Source organism: Ambystoma mexicanum, chromosome 3q, assembly GCF_040938575.1.
Source record: "Ambystoma mexicanum isolate Mex_15411 chromosome 3q, UKY_AmexF1_1, whole genome shotgun sequence".
Classification (NCBI taxonomy): Eukaryota; Metazoa; Chordata; class Amphibia; order Caudata; family Ambystomatidae; genus Ambystoma; species Ambystoma mexicanum.
This window is the reverse complement of record NC_090926.1, coordinates 292,623,793-292,650,074: the sequence shown is the minus strand read 5'-3', so window position 1 is coordinate 292,650,074 and position 26,282 is coordinate 292,623,793. Positions and strand designations below refer to the sequence as shown.

Sequence of the window (26,282 nt, the reverse complement as noted above, 5' to 3'; positions counted from 1 at the left end):
ATTGGCATTTGCCTTTCATAAAATCAACATACACACATCATCGAGAGATTTTCTTCTAATAGTGTTCGAAAATGTTTAAAAAGTGTGCACGTTTGAAACCCCAAGAATCAATGTCAATGTTTTCCCTGGGGATTGCAGTCCTGAAATGTGACATTTCACCTTTAGTACATTATTTCTCCCCAAGTTATATGTTGTAGTGCCCCCGACTTGTGAATTTAGCGAGGACGTTTTGAATCCCCAGGTCTCACTTAAATTGTAATTTCGAAAGACGGTGTCTTATTTTACACACATCCTCTAAAATACTCTGGGGGGGGCAGCGCCTGCCCTCTGAAAAAAGTGTGGGGGTAGGGAGAGGCGCCGTCCACCCGCAGGCACCCTCGACTTGAGCCCTGTTAGATCAGCAGCCTTGCCCAGTTAGAACCCATATGGCCCTGCCAAATGGCGCAACCTCCTATAGGAGTGAAGATTATACACCTATGTACATGTTTACCTTTCTTTGCAGGATCACTCATTGTGAGTGTCGGAGTCCGTGCCCCTTTCGCCTTTGTCCTCTTCTGAGCACTCTAAATACAGGGGTTTCCTTCAGTCTGTGATTCTTCGCACCGACCCTTCTAGCTTGTGTAATATATTGGGTGCGGGGCCTGGGGTATCACAGTATGAGTTTGGAATTGCTGGTGGATGCTCAGTATCTATGCAGTCTCTGTGCCCACTTCTTTTGAGTTCTCTGGCTGCATGGTTAGTGCATGCAGGAGAGCTAAGCAGGGGCTCTCGGATGCAACTGCCGATCTAAAGCCCACTGTGAAAACCAATCTAGTTCTGGAATGAGCAAAGACCCAGCTCTCTTCTGACCTTTGCATAGCAATCGTATTGCTATTAGCTCGGTTCCATGTAATAATGTCCTCGCAAAAATGTCCCCGTTTTTTGCGGAGACATTATTACATTGAACATGCGGAGGACAGCTCCGCAACAACCAATTTTTAAAAACATTTTCTTTGAAAAAACTTTTTAACAGGGGGAGCAGAGGACGTCCCCGCAACCCGTCCCCATACATAATGTCACCATATGAAATGTTGCCAATGGCTATTCCCGGCGACATTATGTATGGGGACATTATTACCTTATGCCATTAGCTCATCATGCCAGTGTGAGGCTTCCCCTCCTAAGCTTTCTTCACCAGTTAACTAGAGATAATTGGGTATTTTGCGATTTACATAATCTGTGTGAATCCATCTAGTTTTGTGCATTCACTCGGCTGCCATCTGCTACTTGGTGTTGTATGTATTGTGATTTTATATAGTTAAAACCTAGCTGGAAAGTAACGGTACACTGTTCAACAAGGGGCTACCATAGTAGGATACAATAATATGGATGCTATTGGAAGGCAATAGTATGGATCAGGTAAAAAAAAAATAGAATTTGCAAGCTACTAGCCAGGCATAATCACTTGCCACATGTACACAACACAGTTTCTTGCTTTCCAAGAGTCCGTTTTCACTCGCTAATGGCGAGTGCACAGTTTGAGGCCTGATGCAGGTAGGCTATATAGAGACCATACATGGCATTACACACAGGAGATATGGATTGGTTAGTGAACTGTGTACTGAATCTTGGTTTGATCAGACCTTCTTGTGTGTGCGCCAAGTCCCTCTGTCTGCATTAGTGATTCCCTTGACTCTTTCTTCTGCTATGAGAGAGTAAGCAAAGGTATTGTTCCCCTCTAATCACCACAGAAAACCGCTTAAGCACCAACTAATTAAACTGCCACTGCACCATTTTTCTGTTTTTTTTTTGTTCTATGGCAGTTTTTCTCGGCTTTAAAAAAAAAAAAAAAAAGCAATCCCGAATTTTTCTTTTTTTTTCTATTTACATGTAAAGTAAAATGCAAATTGAAGCAAGTTACTATAACCAGCAGTATATTTCCTCCAAACAAAATACTAAACTGGGGACAACTACTGCATAAATGAATAGGTGCCTAATTGTTGTGATAAATAATAGCCAGTCATGACCCGATTGGAGGGCTTCGCATGGAAGAAAGAAGGCCACTACAGGTGTGGAAAAGGGGAGTGGTGTCAATTTGACAATTACAAATTGGGCTTGTTAAAGGACTGTTAGGGTTCACAACTGGGACAGGATAGGGGAACAGACCCACAATATGTACAGTTGAGATTTCAAGTGACAGCTTTGCATATAATACGTAAGGCTGTACATTGTTGCTCCTGACTTGCCTCAAGTTCTCTGGGCCTATTGCCTAGAATTAATGTGCACGAGTGCGTCATCCGGGAGACCTTGTTGGACACTGAGTGATTATCTTTCACACGAACAAGTGAAGCATCACACTGCTCATATGGGCATGGTACCCTGGCACATCAAGGAGAAATTAGCACAGTCGTCTGTGGTCATTCTTGAGGATGCACTGGTATTGACCTCCACATTGGTATGGCACGCTTCAGTTTGCCACTGGGTTGAATTGCATTCATTTTTTTTTTCGTTGGTGTTATTCGATTTCTTGTTGGGTTTGCATTTATCGAGCTCCCGTTTGGTTTGGTGCTGATTGCCCTTATTGTTGATTTGGTGCTCATTGTTGGCTTTGGCACACTGAGCTCATCAATGGATTGGCAATAGTTGAGCTTGCTGTTGGTTTGTACTCTAAATTTCGTTGTGTTTTAATTGCTGTTAATTTAAACCCTTCCTGTCTTTAAACCTTTTTGTTGGTTTGCCTCTCCTTTCAGTTTATATGTGCGTGTTGGGTTATAACTTTCCTGTGTTTAAGACTAAGCAACATGGGTTCCTGCCAGCTATCACTATGTCAACTCTTTGTTTCGAAAACCAAGCAGACAAGGACAACACTGTTAGGAGACAGTGTAACACACCTGTGACCGCGAATGAGCTTGTATAAAAGTTGGCTTTATCTAGTGTAAAGTGAAGTATCTTTGGTATAGGTTATAGACAAGTGAACTTTAATAGGATTATTATGCTGGTGTTCTGAGGCTGTAACGCTACCAATTGGGGGTGCTGTGAATTAATATCCAGGAAATAAATCTGCTAGTACAGATTGCAGTGATAACTGGGAATTAGATTCTGATCAACCAGGTCAGTCTGCCATTGGAATCCATGGGAGAGTTGGACCGACCTCGGATTTGCTTAATGGATACAACCTTGGTGTTGTGGTACCCATCCATTTTAAAGATATGCAATTTAAGTCTTGCTCCAAACTTGGCCTAACTACCAGCCTTTGTACATTTGAAGAGTCCAAGTTCACTAGCGATAGCACTAATCACTACCTCTTCCGCAATGCTTCTGTTGGCACCAATAAAGTGCTACGGGAAAGCAGAACAGTGGCTGGTCCTCCGTAGAAGCATCAGAACCAGAGGAATGACTAACCTGTGCAGCTGGGATATGGTGCAGCAGTTTTGCACATGGTGGTTCATTTCCCTTACTGGGTAGATACATGCATGTTTCAGCCGTAAGAGTGCTGATAATAAAACTGAATCCTGGTGGCCCCATCAAAACCTCTGCCCTTGATGGTTCCTAATTTTGTAACAATGTTCCTCCTGCGCTGTCGTTTACTTGTGCACAGGGTTTCTAGTGCTCCTCCCAATTTGTAACCAATATTGCAAGGATGAGTATGGAGATCTTTTGGGGTGAAGCGGTTCTGGGAGGCCTTCAATCCAGCAGGCACTGCAGAGCTAATTGGTTAAGTGCAAGGAGCACGGATCACTGATCCCTCTCTTCCGTCAGGAACTTGGGTGCTGACAGAGCTCTGCTGTGTGATTATTCTGGGCAAGTAGCAAGACTTCCACACTATCCTTTTTGGCTGCTGTTCTTCACATGATTTGGACTCGTTCCTAGTTTAGACCAATTATTGAGCTAACTCTAGGGTTATATAGTACTGTTGGGAACAGACTACACATTCTGCTTCCAATGAGGAGGCTGCATCCATTCAAACATTTCACTGGCGGTCGCCCCTTTGAAACATTCTCGGTCAAATACATGGATGTGAATTCCTCTCGGGAATCCCAGACCTCAATCCAGTTTCACACTCTACCTGGTGGTCTCTTCTACCTCTTTCGGAAGGAGTTGGAAGGAGAAGTAATGACCATCGTGGCTCTGTCCTTTTCCTGTCATTTAACCTAGCCAAGGCTTAGCTGAGACACGCACACTCTGGACTTTTAACATGGGCGCACCCTCTAGGCAATCCAATGGATTCTGCAAACAGATTCTCACTATTCCTGAATGAAGGTATTTGCAACCACCCAGGTAAGCACGCATCTACCCATGTGAGTAAACTCGCACAGGGCATAGATTGTCTTTAAGACAAGCCCTTGCCCAGACAGGTGTTAGTTCTCTGAGGGACATCATCACAGAGCCGAGTCCTGGGTGAAGCCATAGATTCGGGTGCATCTGGGGGAAATATGGTCACTAAATCTGTCGGGAACAAAAATAATTACTGGGTATCTCGACAGAGGTTGCAGTCTAGGATTTTAAACTTCACAGGTTGTCACTCATTAAAAATAATGTAATGTGTCCTCACTCATTGGTGGCATCATTGGGCTTGTACTAGTTGAGTTTGTTGCTGGGCTTTTAACCCTTTTGAGCTTGTTTTTGGTTTGGTGCTTGTTGTTAAGTCTGTAGTCTTTTAGCTCGTTGCTAGCTAGGGAAAAGTTGAGCTCTTCGTCGGCCTGCCACTCTGCTCAGCTGTGATTAGCACCTCCCTTTTGCACTGTAAAGCAGCCAGAGTAATCTTCGAGCAAGGTTTGCTTATATAAAACTGCTGACTTTCCTTTGCCCTCGAGGCAGCCTTTGAGTTTCGTTTCAGGTGAACTCTTCGCAGAAAGGCAGCTCCTGTTGCATGCAAGGATGGCGTGACCTGCTGCACAATATCTATTGTGCAATGTTCACAGTTAGCTAAGGCCAGCATTTCCTTCCACGCCGCACCTGCTAGCTATGCGTGGCAGGGCTCTTGATGAATGAACTTTCTCCTGGAGGCTCTGCCCTTAATCTAGTGAAAGGTTCAGTCTTTGCACCTTACGTTTCTCTGGCCCCGCACACACAAGCATCCCCTCCCCAGAACCTTTCAAGACAGGGTACAGCCTTTGCACCCTGTGCATGTCTGAACTGTGGGGTAGCAACCTTATTCTTCCAATGCAGGGATCTGTGTACTCGTGTACCCTGCCGGATGGACCTCTGTCTTTTCTCCTTCTACACGCTCGTTCATTTCCCCATATTCAATTTCTGATAGTCATGGCACCTCCCCACCCCCGTTCTGGTGTATGGCATTCTGTATTTCAATCTAATAGCTACTTCCCGTGCTAGGGAATTACATTTCTATGCACCCATTGGCTGAGCCTAAGGGATTCACCTACTCTTCCTCTTGCAGACGACATTACGCAGCGGCTGATCCTCACATTCTTTGAGTGCCTGGCCCTGACCATTGGTGGGACGCCTGCTTCTATTGCGAATCCCTCTGTCTGCGCACTTCAAAGAAGGCTAGTCAGATGGGAGGAAGTCTTCCAATGCTTGCCCCCGGAGCATCTTTGGAGTTTCATTGAAGAAAAGAGAAAACGTCAGGTAAGTCATCTTCTTTTTAGGGCACTCCGCCCAGGTGACTCCTTCCCGGGGTCATCTGGTGTTGGGAGGAGTCGCACCGGCTCTAGCTGAGGTACCCCAAGGCGGGTCTAATCTGGATAACGGAGTTTGGTCCGAAGTCCCCCCTCTGGGGGCTAAGCGTACCAGGGTTGCTTCTGAGGTTACCCGGTTATGGGGCTAAATGTACCAAGGTTACTCCTGAGGTTCCCAGCAAAGGGCTAAACGCACCAAGGTCACTCCTGAGGTTCCCCTAAAAGGGGCTAAAAGAAGCACTAGCAAGGCCGAGGTTCCCCAGTCCGGGGCTAAAGGGACTAGATCTTTGTCAGAGGTGCCCCTAAACATTGTACTGGCCTTCTGAGGTAGCGAAAAAGTCAGAGTCCCGGCTCTGCCGACGATCCCTCCAAGGGGACTAATCCACACCCCAAGGCTCTTAAAATTCCAGTCAAAATTACAATGTCTTCTGGCAGACCTGTGATGCAGATCACTTCAGAGGGTCACAAAATGGTGCCTCAGCCTATGTCAGCCATTTTGTCTGGGCCTTTGGGCTCTGCCATTTTGTCTGGACCTTTGATGGGATGGGGGGAGCTTCGCGTGGGGTTTAGGTCTAGACGCTAGGCCCAAGTCTATGTTGTCTGTGCCTATTGGGGGGGGAAAATTCTTTAAATCCACAGTTGGATTAGAATACGAGAATCCCTCTTCCACCAACTATAACGCTTCCACCGATATCAGCTCTGTTGCTCTATATGGATCCATACATGGGGGGGGGGGGGCCTTTGAGGCAGCCAGTTTCGACTGACTCGTGGAGCTTCAGTCTGCTGAACCGCCCAATTCGTACGCCACAGCTAATGCCGTCTTAAGAAGAGGCGTTCTTCAGTCGCTTCCAAAACCTAATGTGGTCTGATCACATTAAGGTGTATTTTAGGGACCTCTTCAAAGAAATCAAGCCAAAGCCTCTGGAGCCTCTGGCCTCCCCCACGGCCTCCTCGGAAGCCAGTGGAAGTGCCTCCTCTGCCCCCATCAGTTGAGCGGCCTCCAGAGCCCAAAGATTCTGAGCTGGCACGCTCTTCAGTGCCTGCGAAGGATCCCTCCAACGGGCACAGAGAAGACGCTTATGAGGACGAGGAACCACCCTCTACTATCAGGGCGTTACATGATAGGGTGCTGAGCTTGATGGCTTTTTTCGGACATTCCAACTCCTGATCCTGTGGCGCAGCAGGAGGGGGTGTTATCAGGGACCCTTACCCTGAAGTCGCAAGAGCATGCATGCCTTTTCCTGCAAAAGGATATTCTGGCAGAGGCCTGCAAAGTGAGAGAAACCCCATTCGGGCCATTGCATAAAGAAGAACGTTGATTCCTGGTACAAGCTTCAGGGTTCTGATGCGATTCCTTTGGCTATGTGTCCGATTCCTTGTTCCACTCTTGTCATGGCTGTGACTCCTCCTCATCTTCTTCTTCACAAGTGTTGTCTAAGGAGGACAAGGCTATAGATAAGGTTTTAGAAGAACTAGGGAAGAAGGTCTTTGCGAATGTAGGTCTTCAGCTGCGTCGGGCAAATACAGAGGCGGACCTGGCGGTGGCCTATTTCAAGTTATGCAGAGAGTTGGTCTGAGTTCAAACAATTAATTCCTCAGATTGGTCTTGAGGGTTTCAAGACTGGCTTGTCCGACGCCAGAGTCCTGGCCCAGGATTTACTGGAGGCAGCAGCGCATCATGTAGATACCTCTGTGCGCTGCCTCATGATTGGTGTTGATGTCACCTGCCAGGCGTGGCTTCATGCAACCATGTTTTCAAAAGGAGGTTCAGGAGAAGGTCCTGGACCTTCCCTTTGAGGGCCAGGAGCTCTTCCACAGTTATACCGATGATGAGGTTGCAAAGATTAAGGCTAGTACCTTAACAGCCAAATCCTTGTCGGTCCTCACAAAGCTTCTCCCGCCAGATCATCCTATCGTCAGAAGAAGGGATTTCCGCTCCAGATCCTTTTCAGGGTTCAGGAAGTTCCAAGACCGCCAGCCGCGTCAGACTGACAATTCCCCAAGTGGTCCATGACGCGAGTAGCAGAGGCAAAGCATTTCTCCCCACCCCCCCACTCCTCAGCCTCCTTAACTGGGTCTGACCCACCATCTGCAGATACATCTGCCAAATCATTGTTTCAAATGGTGACATCTCCTCGCACCTGGAAACATGGAGGACCATCACGGACAACCGGTGGGTCTAATCAGTTGCCTGTTCGGGTTTCCGGCACCCCCTTCTGGTGATTCTCCCATCCTCCTTTACGACAGAGTCCCCCTTTCTCTGCAACAAAGTTCAGTAGCTTCTGGAGTTAAAGGTAGTGGAACTTGTTCTTCCAGCTTGAGAAGGCGTGGGGTTTTATTTCTGCATTTTTACAGTGCTGAAACGCAACCAGGCTGGCCTGCACACCATCTTGGACCTGTCCGATTTCAATCTTCCCATTCTGCAAGAAAGATCAGTGAACTGGCAAAAATCTTCAATGGTGGTCTTTCAGGACCTGATTTTCTTGGGTTTTTGTCTTTCTGACCAAGGGCAGGATGAGGGACTTATTGCAGACATGCTCACTTTTCCTCAACTCCACCCACAGATCGGCATGGTGGTTTCAGAGACTTCTGGGTTCGATGGCTTCACTTGTCCTAGCCCTCCCTCTGGTGAGGCTCAAAATGACGGGCACTCAATTAGTGCTTAGTCAGAACTGTTCACTGTCATCGAATCCATATTCTCGCCTAATTCCAGTGCCCTCGGACATGATACTCGACCTCCGGCGGAGGTCGGCCTTCACCAATCTGTCATTCGGGACCCCTTTTTTGGGAGCCGTTACTGCAGATCACAGTAACAACAGATTCTTCTCTACTTGGGTGGGTGGGTGGATGGTAGGGTGACGTTGAATCACCTGGAGATTTTCGACCTATGGTCCTTCTGGGACCGGGATCACATATGCATTATCTCAAGCCTTTGGTTATTTTCCTGGCCTTGAAAGCTTTTTTTCCATCCATCTCCAACACAGTGGTTTGGATTCGGACAGACCAGTCTGTGGCAATGTTCTATGTGAACAAGCAAGAAGGTACCAGGGCACCTCTGCTTGTGGACTTAGCCATTCAGATTTGGGAATGGACAGTGCAGCATGGTATCTGGCTGCTGGCTCTGCACATCCTGGGTCTAGAAAATATAGCAGCAGACTCTCTCAGCAGCTGCTCTGTAGCGAACCACGAGTGGGATTTGAATGAGAGGGTTCTTTCCCTGCTCTTTTCAGGGTGGGGCACTCTGACTGTAGACTTGTTTGCGACTTCCTCCAACTGGAAGCTTCTGCTGTATGCCTCCAGGGAAGGCCAGGTTCCACAGGGGATGCTCTGGAGATTCCATGGGATGGGATGATGGCGTTTGCCTTCCCGCCTCTTCCCTTGCTACATAGGTTGAAGTTCAGGAGGGCACGTAGTTGCACTCTACTCTTCATTGCTCCTTGGTGGCCAGCCAGGTACTGGTTCTGTGAGCTGCAACATCTGTCTGTTCATCCTCCGATCAGCTTGCCGCAGCTTCCCGATCTTTTACACCAGAACCAGTAACGGGTGTGGCATCCCTCCCCACAGTACTTCAGCTTGGCGGCATGGTTCTTGAGATCAGGTCCCTAGCGCAGTTCAGTCTTTCGGAGGACAATATGTGCATCATACAGGCTGTGCGCAAACCTTCCATATGCGCTAAGTACAGTAGCAAGTGGCTCTGTTTCTGTCATTGGTGCTTAGAGAAGCAACTTGATCCTAGTCAGGCATCTACGTTGTGTCCTTTTGTTCATTTCAGATCTTGTGTTTAAGGGCATTCCTATTCTTTCATGTAGAACATACTCGTACACTATTGGTACTTACCTTCATTCAGGCACTTGTTCATTCACGCTCACGAATCTGGTGATAAAATGTAATTTTGCTGGTTTTCTTCACGTTTTTCCGCCTGTTAAGCCACCTCACCCTAAATGGGACCTCATTGTGGTTCTCAATGCATTTTGTCACACACCTTTCGAACCCTTGGCAACAGTGGAGCTAAAGCTCCTCAACCTGGAAAGGTGGCTTTTCTGGTTGCCATTGCGTAAGCCAGAAGAATAGGGCAGCTTCAGGTTCTCTCTATAGAGGAGCCTTTTCTGGCGTTCCATATAGATAAGGTGGTGCTCCGCACACACCCCTCTTTTCTTCCGAAAAGTGTGTCGAATTTCACACAAATCCATGCCAGTCTTTTTTTTCCCGAATCCGGCGTCAGATGATGAGCGAGTCCTCCACAACCGGGATGTCAGAAGGGCTCTCAAGTTTTATTTGGAAAGAACGATAGACTTCAGAGCCTCTTCTCATCTGTTTGTTACCTTTAGCAATCCAAAGGGAACTCGAGCATCTAAAACTTCCATTTCCCGCTGAATTATCTCCTGCATTTTAGAAGTTTACTCAGTTCAAGGACTTCAAACCCCCAAGGGCATCCATGCCCACTTAGCATGGGGTAAAGCTGCGGTCGTAGCTTTTCAAAAAATATATTCCTTGGAAAACCATTGCTAGAGTGGCCATGTGGGCCTCTCCTCAGCTTTTGTAAGCACCATTGCCTTGACCTTAGTTCACGAGCAGATGCTCAGTTTGGTCAGGATGTGCTAAAGAACCTGTTTAAAGATGTTTCCATCCACCCAGTTTAGTATTTGTGCTTGTGAATCTCCCACAAGTATGGAGGAAAAGGGACGGGATGTAGGAGTACAACAGTTACTCACCGTAGTGACTAACATACTCCTGGTCCATGGTCTCCTTTCCTCCATAAGCCCTCCCACCCTCCCCTCTAAAATGTTCCCTCTTACTGCTAATATGTTTCCTTCCTTGATGATAGAAAAGGACTGAAGGGCGATGCGCTGGGCAGGGTCAAGGAAGGCAGATGAGCTTGCCCTGCATACAAATAAAAGGACAATAACAAAAATGTTGATGCTTCAAAAAGTGCTCTGGTCCTGCATCGAAGGACAGAATGTCCCACAGGTATGAAGGAAAGGGGACTATGGACTGGGAGTACGTTAGTCAGTACAATGAGTAACTTTGTTAATCTTGATTCCCCCCTCCTACTCCGCATTGTAATGTGACCTTCTTGTTTTCTCCTTTTCAGACTCCACTGGGTTCGTCTTCGATGTCCAGTCCAACACTGTGCTTGCCCAAGGAGGCTCCTATGAGAATATGAAGGAGAAGGTAAGACTTGACCCTGCACCTGCTTATAGCAGGAGTGTGTAGTTTTACTTTAATCAGTAAGTAAAGTTAAGGGATGCAACAGTTGACTATGACCAGATACTCAACCCCAACCTGAGGACAGTCACCCTGGACTGGTTTTGAAATGCACTCTGAAGTTACCCCTTTGTGTGGTCTTTTCAGTAATGAGCAGTGTTATACTACAACAATATTTAGCTTTGTATAATACTAAAACTGATTTTGAAAATGTTAAATGCATTTACTTTTGTTCTGCTATTTAAGACTGGATCTCTATCTTCAAGCTATGCTCCATGAAAGAAGTCCAATCTTTTTCCCGAATAACAGAAACCCTTTGTACAGAATCCTTCGTCAATATTCTTGATTTATCCTAAAATACGAAGATTTTCACGCACAAATCAAACCAGAGATGGGTAGGTTGTGTGGCTCCTATCTACTCCAGATAGGGTCATAGGATTTCTGAGACTTCGTCACGTGAGCATCTGCTGCAAAATGCCATCAACGTCCATTCCCCAGATAACATTTTGAAGTGGGATTATTGAACACCCTCTTTTTTTTTAAGTTGGGAGTAAAATGATTTTTTAGGGAGCCCCATTCTCCATGGAATATTTTATAATGAAGTAAAAATGATTTGACTGTAAAACAGAAATGTGTTTGTAAAAAGTATTTCTTTGTGCCTAGCTATTCATGCACATTATAATAGGGGGCGGGGGGGGGGGGGGCAAGTGTGTGTGTATCTCAAAAAATGGAAATTTCCACAAATACATACGTTTTCTTGTGAAGAAAAAAAGGGCTTGAGTTTATTCAAGGATTGGACAGCCGATACGTGTTTCGACCTACGAGTCGTCCTCAAGGCAAAACAGCCAATTCCAGTCCAAATATTGGCTGCAGGTCTTTTGACGTTCCCTTAGTTGGTGAAATCAATTTCAAACATTGTAATGCCAGCGACTATTGTACTACCCTTAATAGGGTGCAAAATGCTTGTTCAATATAGTGCATAAATCTGTAATTCTGCAATAACGTGATTTATAAATGGGCCAAATCCCTGCAAGAAATATATCAAAGCACACCTTTGGGTTAGGGTAGTACAATAGTCGCTGGCATTACAATGTTTGGAATTAATTTCACCAACTAAGGGAATGTCAATAGACCCGCAGCCAGTATTTGGACTGGAATTGGCTGTTTTGCCTTGAGGACGAACCATAGGTCGAAACACGTTTGTCGGCTGTCCAATACTTGAATAAACTCAAGCCCTTTTTTTCTTCACAAGAAAACCTATGTATTTGTGGAAATTTCAATTTTTTGAGACAAACTTTGTTTACTCATTCACTAATTGTATAAACGTGAGCGCATGATCCCTACCCACCATCCACAAATCAGCCTGTTTCTCTTTTCCAGCTCCTGATGAGCTGGAGGGTTTACAGATTACGCTGCCTGTTAGACGGAATTTATTAACAACCTGCTTATATTTAAGAGCGCACAGCACATTTTGTTCGAATCCACAACACATATATATATATATATATATATATGGCGTGCCTGTAATACTATCCCTAGTGTGACGTCTCCTGTAGCCATGGTCAATGACGCTAAGTTCCTGCTTGGCTAATGCCATTGCTTAGTATCTTAGTATTTCTTTCTGTCCTTTCGACAACAGTTTACCGCAAGATCTCTGGCAACGGCTTTGTGTCCATTCGTCAACAACAGCGACTCCTGTCTTGACAATCCTTGTCTACCACCTTTAGAGGCCCCATCGGGCCTTAGCTATGCACAGCAGGGAGAGTTGGGCTGAGGTTCATATTCCAGTCTGACTAAGAGAATGTATATTCCCCTTTACTCCCATTTATTTCGCCAGGTTGCCATCCTTATACATCATGGAAAACGCACCTTTTAAATGTTGTCCTTCCTGTAGCAGGAAGTTTCACTGGAAGGATTCGCACAGAGTGTGCAACCTTTGTCTCCCCAGGGACCATGCCGAAGAACAGTGCAAGTCTTGCAAAATGTTCAGGCCAAAAACCTCAAAGGACCGCAAGACTGAACGCTGGGCCCACCACGCCATGCAGGCTTAGGCTACCGTGAACATCAAGGGAGCCTCCAGTGATGGCAGCATTAACGTCCTAAGTGACACTGAGGGTGAAAGGTATCCATCGGATTCCCGCGTGAGCGCCCCCGACCCCAACAGGAAGGCCGGCGGTTCTGCTACGGGGACGACATCCTGCGGCTCAAGCACTACCAAGTCACATCACATGAAGCACACCCCCCCCCCATGGCAGAAAGTCAGCCACACGTAGCGTGGAGGGGAAGGTCTGAACATTCTCTGCCTCTGGACCGTCGCAATCACCACACGACAGGCCCCCGAAACAGACGTTAAAGTCAATTTCCAACACCACTTCTAAATATGGAAGTACTCAGGTGCCGACAACCGGGTGTCGAAAGACGCACAATACTTCGATGCACCAGATAAAAACGTTACAGGCTACTAAAAACAGGGATTACACTACCCCTGAAGACACCCTTTCAGGGGCTATGCATCATAGCAAGACCATGTCCCAGAACTCCACCTTCTCCTTCTCCTGCTCCCTCTGTGTTGCCAAGCTCCTCCCAATGGACCACAGAACAATTCGATAAGGTCATGAGGAAAATGTCCAGTTTGATAAACCTCATTGATGACCACCCCGAAGCCCTCCACAACCTTCAGGGGACACCACAGAGCAGGGCAGCAGTCACTCAGTCCGCTGCCGAAAAAGCCTCTCTGGACACCACGCAGGCTACCACCTCGTCATATCAGGACCTGGGTCAAGACACTTATTATTATGGCACTCAAGGCTCACAGGACCCTGGCTCATACACAGACCCAGAGGACCAATCAGACACGGGAGACTTGGACCAATATTGCTATGATGATGATGATGACGACGATGAGGACATATACATCATCCAGTCCCCAGACCACAACGACCCACCGGTGGCTGATTACCCGGGAGACAACCAACTACAATATGATGACCTACTCCTAAAGGTTGCAGAATACTTCAAAATAGGCACCCAAGAAGCCCAATTTTGACAAAGACTTTGTGTAGGACATCCTTGGGGGGGAAAGAAAATCGCCAACTCAGTTTATCCTCCTGTTACAATTGGTTCAGAGACATATTCAGCCCGTGCATTGAAAAGATGTTTAGACCAGCCCCCTCAAGACCCTTATCGGGCCGCTAAAGCCTGACTCTCTATCAGTCACCACTACAAGAAAGAGAGCAGGAACCACTCTGGCCTCTGCTGAAGCCCCTCCTGACAAGTAGAGTAAAGAAACTACACCCTGGGCAGGAAGGTAGATTCCTCGGCAGCCTATCAAACAAGGATAGCTTATAAAACAGCTCTGTTAGCAAGCTATAATTGCCACAAGTGGGACGAGATCGTACAACAAATAGACTCGGGCCCAGAGCCCCTAAAAACACAGCTCTCGCTCACAATCGCTGAGGGGAAACGGGTAGCCAGTTGCATCCTTAAAAATAACTTGGACGCAGCAGACAACGCAGGAAGAATTGTGGCAGAAGGCAGACTGATCAAATGCCACGCATGACTCCGTCAATATGGCTTCGAACTAGAAACCCAGACTTCCTTCTTAAACATGCCCATTGAACCCAACATTTTATTTGGCAATGTAGTGAAGGATGCACTTAAAAGCGCAAAGGAGGAATACGATACACTCGGGTCCATGGGACCGCTCACTAACACCCTTTGGCCAGAGAGGGGGCTCAAACTCTTGCCAGTTTAGAGGATAGAGAACTCTGAGCGGTCCTCTAATTACAGCCAGGGTGGGCAAGGTTCGTCCTGGGGTTCTTCACAGGGGCAGTCCTCTCAACAGGGTTTTTAAAGAGGCCAAAGAAGGTCTACGAGTAGGGAAGGTCCTCCTCCTCAAGTGGGGGCCCAACTCCTCCTAAGCAATGACCACCCGCTACAGGTTCCCTCCCATGCCACTCCAGAAGGAGGTCGTATTTCACACTTTACCCACGTATGGGAGGGGATCACTTCGGACAAGTGGGTATTTTCCACCGTGGCGGGGAGGTATTGCATAGAGCTAATTCAAACACAAGCCAACCACCCTCCAAGAAAAAGACAGACTTCACAGCAAGAACAACGCATCCTGTTGGAAGAGGTCATAGCACTGCTACTAAAGGATCCCATAGAAATTGTCCCGACAAACCAGGTAAACAAGGGTATTTATTGAATGTACTTCCTTGTGCCGATAAAAGATCTAACAATGCGCCCTGTCCTAGACCTGCGTCCTGCAAACACCTATGACAAGCCACAAATATTCTGCATGACAACGGTACAGGAAGTAATTCCTATGCGAACAGGGGGACTACATGGCAACCTTCGATATGAAAGATGCATAGTTTCATATTTCAATGTTCCCAGCTCACAGAAGATTCTTGCGCTTCAAAATAGCGAACCAACACTACCAATTCAAGGTGCTACCCTTCAGCATAACCTCTGCTCCAAAGGTATTCACAAAGGTACTAGCAGTAGTGGTAGCACATCTATGCAGATAATCAATCCCAGTGTACCCTTATTTGGACAACTGGCTGATAACGGGGGAATACCCTCACATTTGCAAGCAAAATAAACAGAATAATCAATCTCCTGTTCCGATTGAGATTCTCAATCAACGAGAAAAAAATAAAGTCTCGTTCCAAGCAAGACAAAACAATTTTTAGGAGCTGTCATAAAGACAGAAGAAGGTCTAGTCTTTCAGTCAAACGAAAGAGTGCAAAACATACTGCTGCAACTCCGTATCTAGCTGCTCGCCAAATAACCGTCCGCAAAGCAATGCGTTTGCTCGGGAGGATGACATCATGCATTTACCTGGTTCCGCACACAAGGCTACGCATACGTCTAATGCAAGAGTGGTTAGTGAAACAGTGGTCAGGCAAGCAGTCGGGGAAAATCTGTTGAAGGGGAAAACCTTTTCAAAACCCTATAGTACAATCGGATGTCACAACGACGCATCTCTCACAGGGTGGGGAGTCCATTACCTTCACCACACAGCGCTTGGACTGTGAACTCAGATCACCCCCCAAAATCACATAAACCTGTTGGAGCTGCTAGCAGTGCTCAAAGCCCTGCAAGCTTTCCAAGTGCACCTGTCTGGTGAGACAGTACAAGTCCTCCCGGACAGCACCACTGCCACGTTTTACATAAACAAGCCTGGGGGCACACACACACTCTCCAAGTCTGTCCAGGCTAGTACAAAATATTTGGAAGTGGGCACTCAAGCACAGCATGTTCCTAACATCGCAACATGTTCCAGGGGAACGCAATTCTCTGGTAGACACATTAAGCAGAGATCCTCTACCCGAGGAGCACGAGTGGCAACTCAACAGAAACATCCTAAATGATATCTTCTCCCCGTGGGGTCACTCCCCTTTAGACTTGTTCGCCACAAGCCAAAACACGCAATGCCCAGACTACGCATCCAGGTTTCCCCAAAACGAGTACAAGGGGAACGTCCTGTGGATGAACTGGTCAGGGAAATGTGCCTACGCTTTTCCCCCCAACACCACTACGAAGCAGGTTGGTGAACAAGATGCACCAGGAACAAGTGACACTAATCCTAGTTGCTCCTATGTGGGCGAGACAACCTTGGTTTCCACATCTGCGCAAACTGGCGATGTGCGATCCAGTCAAACTCCAGTGTCCCTACAACATACTCACACAGCACGGGGTGGGGCAATGTTCCACCCACACCCTGCGTCTATGAACCTGGCAGTTTGACTCCTGAAGTCATAGAATTTGGGCATTTCAAACTATCTCAAAGGTGTATGGAAATCCTCAAGGAGGCACGTATAGACCCAATAGAATGTACTCCATCACATATTCTCCATTACATGCTCTGCTTACTAGACTCCGGGCTAGAATTGAACTCCATAAAGGTTCACCTAGCGGCTCTATCTGCGTACACCCCTTCTCAATGCAAGGTGCCCTGGTGGGAAGTCCCTGTCAGTAAGGCATTCATGGAAGGAGTAGAAAGACTCTACCCTCCCATATTAAACATGCCTCCAGGTTGGGACCTAAATGTGGTACTTGCAAAGCTCATAGGACCCCCCCTTTGAGCCTATGCACAAATCCAACCTTAAATGCCTTGCATATAGAACAGCTTTTCTGTTAGCTATCGCCTCCGTAAGAAGAGTCCGTGAACTACAAGCTTTCAGTGCAAGACCCTTTCTTTGTTATTCACAAAGACAAGTTAGTATTAAGAACACACCCTATGTTTTCACCTAAGTTCATATCTATGTTCCATGACAACCAGTCCATTGAACTACCAGCTTTCTTTCAAAACCCTTCAAGCTCAGCTGAGAAAAAAACTCCATACACTAAATGTAAGGAGTGTGGTCCTTTACTCTGTAATCAAGACCTCTATGAAAAACAGACCAACTGTTTGTCTCCATGGCACCTGGCAGGGAAGGTGATCACGTTTCGAACGCCATCTCCAGATGGATAATGAAATCCATACAACTCTGCTACTCTATCTATCAAACATGACTCTGCCTTTCACACCAAGAGCTCACTCTACCAGGGGTACAGGAGCTACTCTGGCATTCATTGCAGACGTCCTGCTGGACACCATTTGTGAAGGCACTACATGGAGCTCCATACCAACTTTTACTCAGCATTGACACTCACTCTAAAGCAGATGCGCAGGTGGGACAAGCGGTGCTAAACATCTATTTGCCCCTGTACCTTCTCATAACTCACCACCTTCTCCAGACACTGCTCGCTAATCTATGCATAGCATGTGATCTACAAGCCTGAGAAGGGATACATTACTCACTTTAATCGTATTTCTGATGCTTGTATCTACTTAGATTCACAAGCGCCCACCCTTCCTCCCCTTTGGAGTAGAAGGTGCATAGCTGTTTCTCTGACATTATCTGCTCTGTATTGACTGTAGACTAACCCTGCACCCTGCCCCCTACCCCCCATATGTTGGAGACCTGAGATTGTGCCGTGTTTGAGACCTGCAGTTGTGCCAATACCGCATCTTGTGTTCGAGAGAAGATATCCATTAAGACAACCCTACCGAATGTATCCCAGAAGTGATGACAACCCAAGGGAGGAACTCCCGGAAGGAATATGAGAAGGAGCAGAGAAAAGAATCCAGTGATGTCACAAAGTATGCACAACGTCTCAGGATACTGACTAAAGAGAATGTATGGATCCTAAAGAAACTAATGACGAAGTAAGGAATCGAGTGAACACTCACATATAAAGGAAGAAGATTACATGTGCTGCAGAAAATCAACCGTTCAATAATTGTACAGACGCTGAAACGCAAGGTAGACCAAGTCATCAATGAAGCTGGCTATATGTTGTGATTAGAACGCAGGCAAAGCGCCATTGTATAGAAGCTGGACATCAGTATCATGAATTTAGTAAGCCAGGACCCATGAAGCAGGAAGGGAAAGCTGTGTCGCAGCAAGAATAAGCAGAACCGTGGAGCTGCACGACAAGGTTGTCTGGCCTGGAGTCAAATCTGAAGCCAAGGTCAGCTATCTATTCTGGAAAGGAGCGAACGTGCAAAGGATGAATCATCCCTTGTTACGGTGCAAAGGAAGAACAGCAAGAGTGCCAAGTTTAATTCATTTGGAGCATTTAAAACCTGCAAAATGGACCAAATCGCAGTCTCCTGTCACGTAAGCCAAGGATCAAAATAGAGTTTGAACTTGAGTCCCAGAATACGGTAGCGACTGCTCTCACTCCCATGTATTCTAAAAGACAAGGATACTTTGCAAGGCCAAGTTCAAAGACCATTTTCATAGAAGAAGGCATGGGCGATGAGAGATGCTGGGCTAATTGGGTGGGGAGGTAGTGTCATCCCCCTTCTTCTTGCACTTGGCTCTGGGCTTATGTGCTGCTAAGTGAACCGAGTGTTCCAGACCTGACACAAGCGTGCTAACCAATTGAGGTGGTCCATATAACGAAGGACCTTATAGTTTGAAAACCAATAAGAAATCTATTAGTGTATCTAATGTTTCTGAAGATTACCTGTTGTAGAGGTACGCATATGTTGTCCACCTGATAGTGCACAGCCAATTACAATCTTAGTTCCTATAGAAAGTATACTTGGATGTTCCCCTTAAGCAAATCTCGACCCTTAATAGGTTTTTCATTATTGCCACCTAGTATGACGTCACCTCTGATGTATTTTTGATATAAAAGCTATGTTTTGTGTGAAGATCGCTGAGAGAAATCGAGCGTACGTCTGTTGTAACTCCCTGTTTTAGATAATTGTTAATAAGACAGTACTTTGCCATCTTCCTGTTGGTTCGGTTATTTGGACTCAGAATCTATCTGTGTGATCCCATCCATTACATAAGCACATTGCTAAAGGGCCCTAAGCTCATCACGCTACGCTTCATGCTACCTTGTGTAAGAAACAAAACAATCTGAGGGACCTAGACGCGTGAAGAACCATGTGTACAGTAGATGTCATACTATGGATAGTATTGCTGGAACGCCCCGTCGACGTCCCCTTTTCGAGTTTCAAAAACAAAAAATGTAATGCAGCTACCACTAGATGTCGGCCTATGCATAGCATGTGAATCTAAGCAGATAGAATCATCAGAAATACGATTACAGTGAGTAATGTATCATATATATTTACGCCTAGAATCACTTGAGTATAGACGGGTTATAAAAGACATATCATATATCACCTTTTCAGACCAGATAGTGATAATAGTAGAGTTTCTCCCAGTGGCCCTGTGCATTACTGGTCCAATAATATCCATGGAGATGTGTGAGAGAAAGAAGAGTGTCGTGCTTCCTATATGTCTGTTTTCTATTTTATGGCGTGGAGTTTGTTTATTTTGAAGTATTGGCCTACTTTTAATAGAGTAAATGTGGCTATTACACCCCTTATCCATAGGTTTGATCAACGGTATAAGAGATCTGTTATTGTTTATAGAACTACAAACATTACATAGCTCTTTGCCACATGATGCATTGCTTCCTGGTAAGTTCATTTGTTTTACAACAAGAAGGTACTTAGTGTTCACACCAGAACCCGTTTTTATTTCATTCACCCGTTTTACAACATGTACTTATAAAAATATCTCTAAATCATTATTACACAGCTTTCTCCCCATGCTCTCCATGTATGGTGGTTGGAGTAGGTTTTAAATACAGTAGGGAGGTGGCACCCCAGCTTCTCATGACTCTTCTGTTGGTAGCGGTGATCGAACATGCAGGCCAAGCTGTCAGGATGAAACTGAGGCAGGCGAGATACAGGGTATTACAAATTACCTTGAGTAAAAGAATGTCAACACACATTTATTTTCACTGCTAAAAGTAGGTAAAATCTGTACAAGTAAAGGCAATTTTTAACATAGAAGGTCTCAAGTCTTGGTGTGGAAGCGCTTGAGTTCTCCTACCTTTTTAGGGTCTTGTGTAGGAAAGGGCAGTTGTCGGTCTCACCAATGCCCGGTTTAGTCAGCTTTCAGTGATTGGTTAAGTGAAGACTAGTCGAGCAGCCAGAGAGTGTTAGGGCTACTTTGAAATACAAGCTTGTGTAATGTAGGTGCCCTGTGCTAGCCTGTGCTGGGGAAGTTCCTGTTGCTTAGCCCTTATGTGGAGCGGTTGACCGCTTGTGGTCCCAATTTCCTGGGCTTCCCTCAGAAGAATTGACAGCTGCTCTGGCCCTGAGTCGTTGGCAGCTCCTCTGATCCTTTCAGAAGATCTCCTCTTGGGAGCGCGGGGTCCTTTTTAATGTCTAGGTTCTTCTAATGTTTCTCATCATAACTGTGCATGCTTGGCTCTGCTTGTTGTAGGCTTGCAGCTCAGAAAGTTGGAGGACTCCTTTGCATCAAGGGCAGCTGCTTGTGGTGTTTTAAGGACACTGGAGTAGCCAGAGACTACATTAGAGATCTTCTGCCACTTTGGTATATATCTGACTGATCTGCTCTTGTGGAGGTATAGATCTACACGATTGATGAATGTGTGCAGATGGATTCTGGTAACAGTAGACCTTTTGAAAGTGATCAGGAATGTCTTAAAATGTTCCATGCTCCAGCAGAGCTTCATTATGGGCAGTTTTCCAGTTGTATTTCCATATATTAAACCTTGATAAAGCACAAATGTCGGGGAAACAAGGTGCTTGCTAAACATGTTTTCCTCCTATATGAACATTGGGCATTCCTGCTGCTGCAGTAGGTCACAAGAGGATTTCGGTATTAAAGCGCTAAGCCCCTGAAATGTTCAAAGATCAAAGCGTACACATTTTGAAAGCCCAGTAGTTGTACTGTAAAGTTTTATGTTTGGCAGCTTCACCGTGATCGATTCCTGGAGCTCTCTGCTTGGCCAGGTAACTACATTGAGAATGTCACTGGGTGTGGCCCTGTATGAACTTAAAACACAAAATCGTGGTGTACTTTGTCCTGACAACAATGCCTCTGAAGCTTCTTTGCCCAGATTTCCTGCTGAGAATCCATATGTCCATATGAGGCCAAAGATGTTATTGGAAAATGCTTAATGTAGATCATATGGAAGACCTTGCCCATGGGTGTGACTGCTTCTCTATATGCTGCCCCTTGGACAATACCGTCCAGAGAATCACTTGCTGGTCAAGCTTCCTATGCGTGCTGACCAGCTTTTAGGTGGTTCATATCGCTGGACCCAGTTCTTGCTCACCATCATTCTGTCCCGTCCCCTTGAAGTTGTACTTGCTATGTGTTTACTACTGCAATAGGTTGCTTACGCCAACCTTTAAGCCTCACTTTCATGAGATGAAGGAGGATCCCCCATTGGCAATCAGTAAAGGAGATTTGGAAGCCCAATCCCATCTGTAGGTAAATCAAAACCCGGAACTGACTTAATGAAAATGATCCCATTGCTGAGCAGTGGCTATTGCCGGCTGCTCTTTGAGGTTGCTCCTGGAGGTCAAAGTGTAGCTATGGATCAACGGGAGGTTCGAGGAGGACGTGGCAGAAAAAGGTGTTGTAGAGAAGTGTCTAAGGGAAATACTGACTGCTCTATCCTAACCACACAATCTGTGCATTTGTACAACTAACGTGATTTGTATATATTTATGCTATTCTGGTTTCATAGCTAATACAGACTTGGGCTGCTCTGGTTATCCAGGTCCCAGTGCTGATATCTGAAAAATAACAATTTGCAGTTCTCGGGTAGACGAAGGAATTTAAGCAGCGAGAATTGTTAGAATGTGGAATGGGGCGTACGCCCTTGCCCATTCCCTGTTTTTACCATTCTGTTCCAGCGACAGCCAGACCAGCACATAGTTAATACCAAGCAGTTCGATTTGTTGATTCATAAGCCAACTGACTAGTGTGGCATGTTCACACTGCTACTGAATAACATATCCAAGGTTTCTGGTCATGTTCTGCGATGTGTCCACTGCTCCGCTATAGTGGTGAATTCAAATTGCCACCATTACACTCCTCCTGCGTCTTAAGACCCCAAGCTTGACTGCAGTGAACTGTTACAAACTGGTTATATGCCTTCTCTTCCAGATCACAGCAGTGCGAGCAGTCGTCCCGAACAAGAGCAACAATGAAATCATCCTGGTTCTACAACACTTTGATAACTCGGTAGACCGGGCAGTGCAGGCCTTCATGGAAGGTAAGGAAAGTCGCTCTGTGCATAGCAGTGAATGAAGGCTTTGGTCAGTGGGGCTTAAACATCTTTCAGCTAGAGGGTTCAAATGGGTTTGGAAAGTGCAGTACCAGTCCTCGCAATAGGAGTAGCATTGGCTTCAAAATAAACCCTTGTCGGTTTTGACATTAGGCTAGCAAAAAGAAGAAATTCCTGTCATGAGTATCTGAGCTGAGTTCTAACTTAACCGTCTGTGTACTTGAACACAAGAATCAATGACATACATGGCAAAGTGCCCCATTCCACTTGGGAGAGGGTAGTCCAGTCCTGGTATTAACTTTGCATTCTGAGAAGTTTAGTCCTGGGTTTATAATTGGGAACACCAGGACTGCAGTAGCATCTCCCAAATAGAATGGGGCATATTGAGTGTATGCAATGAACAAGGTGCAGATGTTACGATTGAAAAAGTCAGTAAAGTGTTACTCAAGCTACCGTGTGTGTGTATATGTTCTGTTATTTGATGTTTGTATAGCGGCTTCTCTGGTTCAAAATTAAGGTTTGTTGAGCACGAGCTAAAACCAGCTCCTGGGTACTGAGCATCACTGAGTAGGCAGGAGCTACCGCTAGGGAACCAGGTGCAAGTACCCAGCACAACGCAAATCTAACTTTCTATTGAAATCCACTGCTGCAAAATGGATCTACATCGAACAATCACAATCAAGAGTACCCCGGTTGCTTGTTACATACTCCACTCCACTGTGTTATTCACGACACTATTTAGAGTGCTACGTGACATTGAGTTTCCTCAGTGCCGCACGCAGTTACCACGACAGAAGCCAGTGAGGCTGTCAATATTGTTTTCCACCCCTGAAGAAGTTCTCACAGTTGTCCGAAGTAGAGGAACGAAACATGTTTTTTTGTTGTTTTATAACACTTACAATGATGTGTTTTTTGCAAACAATGCTAATGAGTAGACTTGAGGTACGATGACATCATGCCTGAATATGTATTCAGGATTGGAACTTGAGTATTTACTACTGGTTTAAATATACATTTGTGGACTGTTCGGTTGAATACGTGTTTTAGAATATGTTGTGAGATATTTGTGATTTGTATTTAAATTTGTATTTGACTGCATCTTTGCACAAAGTCACTGATAAGGTGGGATGCACTGGTCACTTTACCAAGAATGAGTCACTTTAATATGTTTTTAACTGAACTTGTGTTTACATTTTTTGTATTGACGTAAAGAGAATGAATTCCTGAATATAGAGGGAGATACGCTTTGTTATTTAGGTTGAATATTCTAATAACCATAGCCACCTAAAACTGAGATGGAGCTACAACTCGAGTGAATTCTAGATTGAAACCCCTAGAAATTATTTACCATAGATTGTAAGAGGTTGGGAGCTGTTCTAGTCTACATGCGAAATGGAAACAACCAGAAAACAAGCTGCCTCTTCCTGCGCCCCAAGACTATGGAACCTCCTCCCGCCGACATCAATCCCTCCCACACGCTTCTACAATTCAGAAAAGAGCTTAAGCCCCACCCCTTCAAGGAGTCTGTCCTCCTCGACACCAAGGCAATCATGTCGACCCTCGCACCACATTACTCGTTTCACGACGCCCGTCCGCCCCTCTCCTCCATGCCACATGCTACAGCTGTTCCCCCTTCACTGTGCCTCTGTCTATCCTACCCCCGCTATATATCTGATCTGTTGTTGCCTCTGAAAATTGCTCTCTGTTATGTATCTGTAATGTTGTACACCTCTGTAAAGCGCTCCATATCTGTATCTGTGTATATACTTTGTAAAGCGCTCTGTTGCTTCTCGAAGCTAGGTCCGTGCTCAATAAATACCATAATAATATTCCACATGAGCAGTACATTTTTGCCCATCCATTAATCCATTATATTTAAATGTATACTAGATTAGTTCTAATTCTTCTTTAATAAAATTTTCAAATACTCAGTTAATTTCAAATATGCATGTTTGTAAGGCACCAGTTTACCTGGGGAGCTAAAAGTATCTCCTGATAACTCTTCGTTTCTAGCTAACCAGGCTCTCTCGAACTAGGAGCAGGAGCTAAATAGCTCCCAGCAATTTTGAACCTGCCATTATTATGGCTTCGAAGCGGTCTGGTGGATGAAGGACCTTGGGAGACGTAGTCTGTTCAAATCTGAAAATAAAAATTGCATGCGAATAGTAATTAGAAGTTGGTGACTACTCAATTACTAGCAGAGATGACTAGTTTAACACATTCTAAAAGTCATACAGCACATTGTATTCAGGGGCAGAGATGACTGCTATGTCAGTGACTATGTGACAGCCTGGCCAGATTTTTCGTAAGTCTCTGCTGTATTCCATGGGTTGCAGTGCAAAAGGGGGAATGGATATTATAGTCCATCAGCCATAGGGCAACTGTCTACAATTGAGGGCTGTGCTATACCTTACTTGCAGAACACATGCACACAGAATAACATGCATTTGCATTCAAATTACTTGCACATTCGCCAGATATGTCAAAGATACATTCAGCACATGTCCTCTTATCCATACCATTGTGTTATTGCAGCACAAATGTTCTATATTGGATACAAACAAGATGGCGGTAATACATGGCCTTCTATAGAAAAAAAAGCCTTGTCCTCAATGACCTCACCACTCTACAAGAATCCTGGTGCTCTCGAAAAAAACCACACGCTCCCTCCATCCCTATATTGACCATATGCATTTATTATTTTAAGTAAAGTTTAATTTTAAAAAGTCAAGCAAATCCCAACTGTAATCCAAGGCAGACCTCTCATTATTTCGTTATTGTTAACTGTCTCGTACAGGAATGTTTTTGCGAACGTTGGAAGTTATGGGAAAGGCTATAGACAGTGGAACGGTGCAAACGTAATGGCATTTATGTGATTAGGGGGCATACATAGGGCTGGGCAAAGTGCTAGTTCACTGGAATGCTTTCCTCCCTTGTGCTTGGTCTGTAGTGGAGCCAAATGGATGACTTGTGAGCTGTCTTGCAGTGATGAACAATGGCTGGGGGCTGTTGGCTGCATTTTGCATCTGGTCTGTTTCTAATTTGTGAGTCACTCCATCTTTGGCCTTTGTTCTTATTTATTCACTGCTTAACTTGGCCTTGGCAGTATTCCTTTCACACTTTAGTTTGTTACTGCTAGCACAGATATAGCACCAAATGTTTCTGGGGGATGGCTTTAACTTTCCCAAGGCTTAGGATGATTAATCCCATGAGTGAATTCACCCAATGGCAAAAAGGATGCACCATTAAATCTCCTCTGCAGATACCACCTTACTAACCAAACCACAACCATAGCGGTGACCATGACCTAGAGACCCTTTGCCAGTGCCCAGAATTACATGCCATGCCGTTGGGTGTTTTTTCCTTCCACCTGGTAAGAGATTCAGTGGGCAAGGAGGCTTTCAGCGCAGTGACCTAGTCTACCCGGTGACCTTTTCATTCTGTGGAGATTTTTTTTTAAATAAACTTTGTTTATTAGACACTTGGTGAGCAGCAGCGACAAAGTACGCACCCAACAGTGTTGTGTGATGTACATTAGCATATCAATCGTATAGCACACTAACGACAAGCGTGCACAAAAAGCTCTTAAGGAAAGGTCAGGGCTCTGCCTTCTTTGCTAGATAAACCCGGAGGTCTTGCTAGATATCTTTGGGACAACAGCTGCTAGGGACCATTGAAACATACAATTCTTCATTGTTATTCGCCCATATTACATCATTCAGCCAGGTCGTTCGCACTGGAGGTTCCTTCCAAGTCAATCGCATCAGGATAGCTCCTTAGCCAGCAGAAGCAAGTCAATCGCATCAGGATAGCTCCTTAGCCAGCAGAAGC

General features: G+C 45.4%; 1 protein-coding gene across 2 annotated transcripts in view; it reads left to right on the top strand.

Moving 5' to 3' along the window:
* SPATS2 (spermatogenesis associated serine rich 2) overlaps positions 1-26,282 on the top strand; it is a 729,295-nt gene that overhangs the window by 81,005 nt on the left and 622,008 nt on the right. For both annotated transcript variants that reach the window (XM_069653806.1, XM_069653805.1), the window contains exons 2-3: positions 10,711-10,790; positions 22,331-22,439. In XM_069653806.1, the coding sequence (XP_069509907.1) occupies positions 10,711-10,790; positions 22,331-22,439 (189 nt within the window). The remainder of the gene's footprint in view (positions 1-10,710; positions 10,791-22,330; positions 22,440-26,282) is intronic.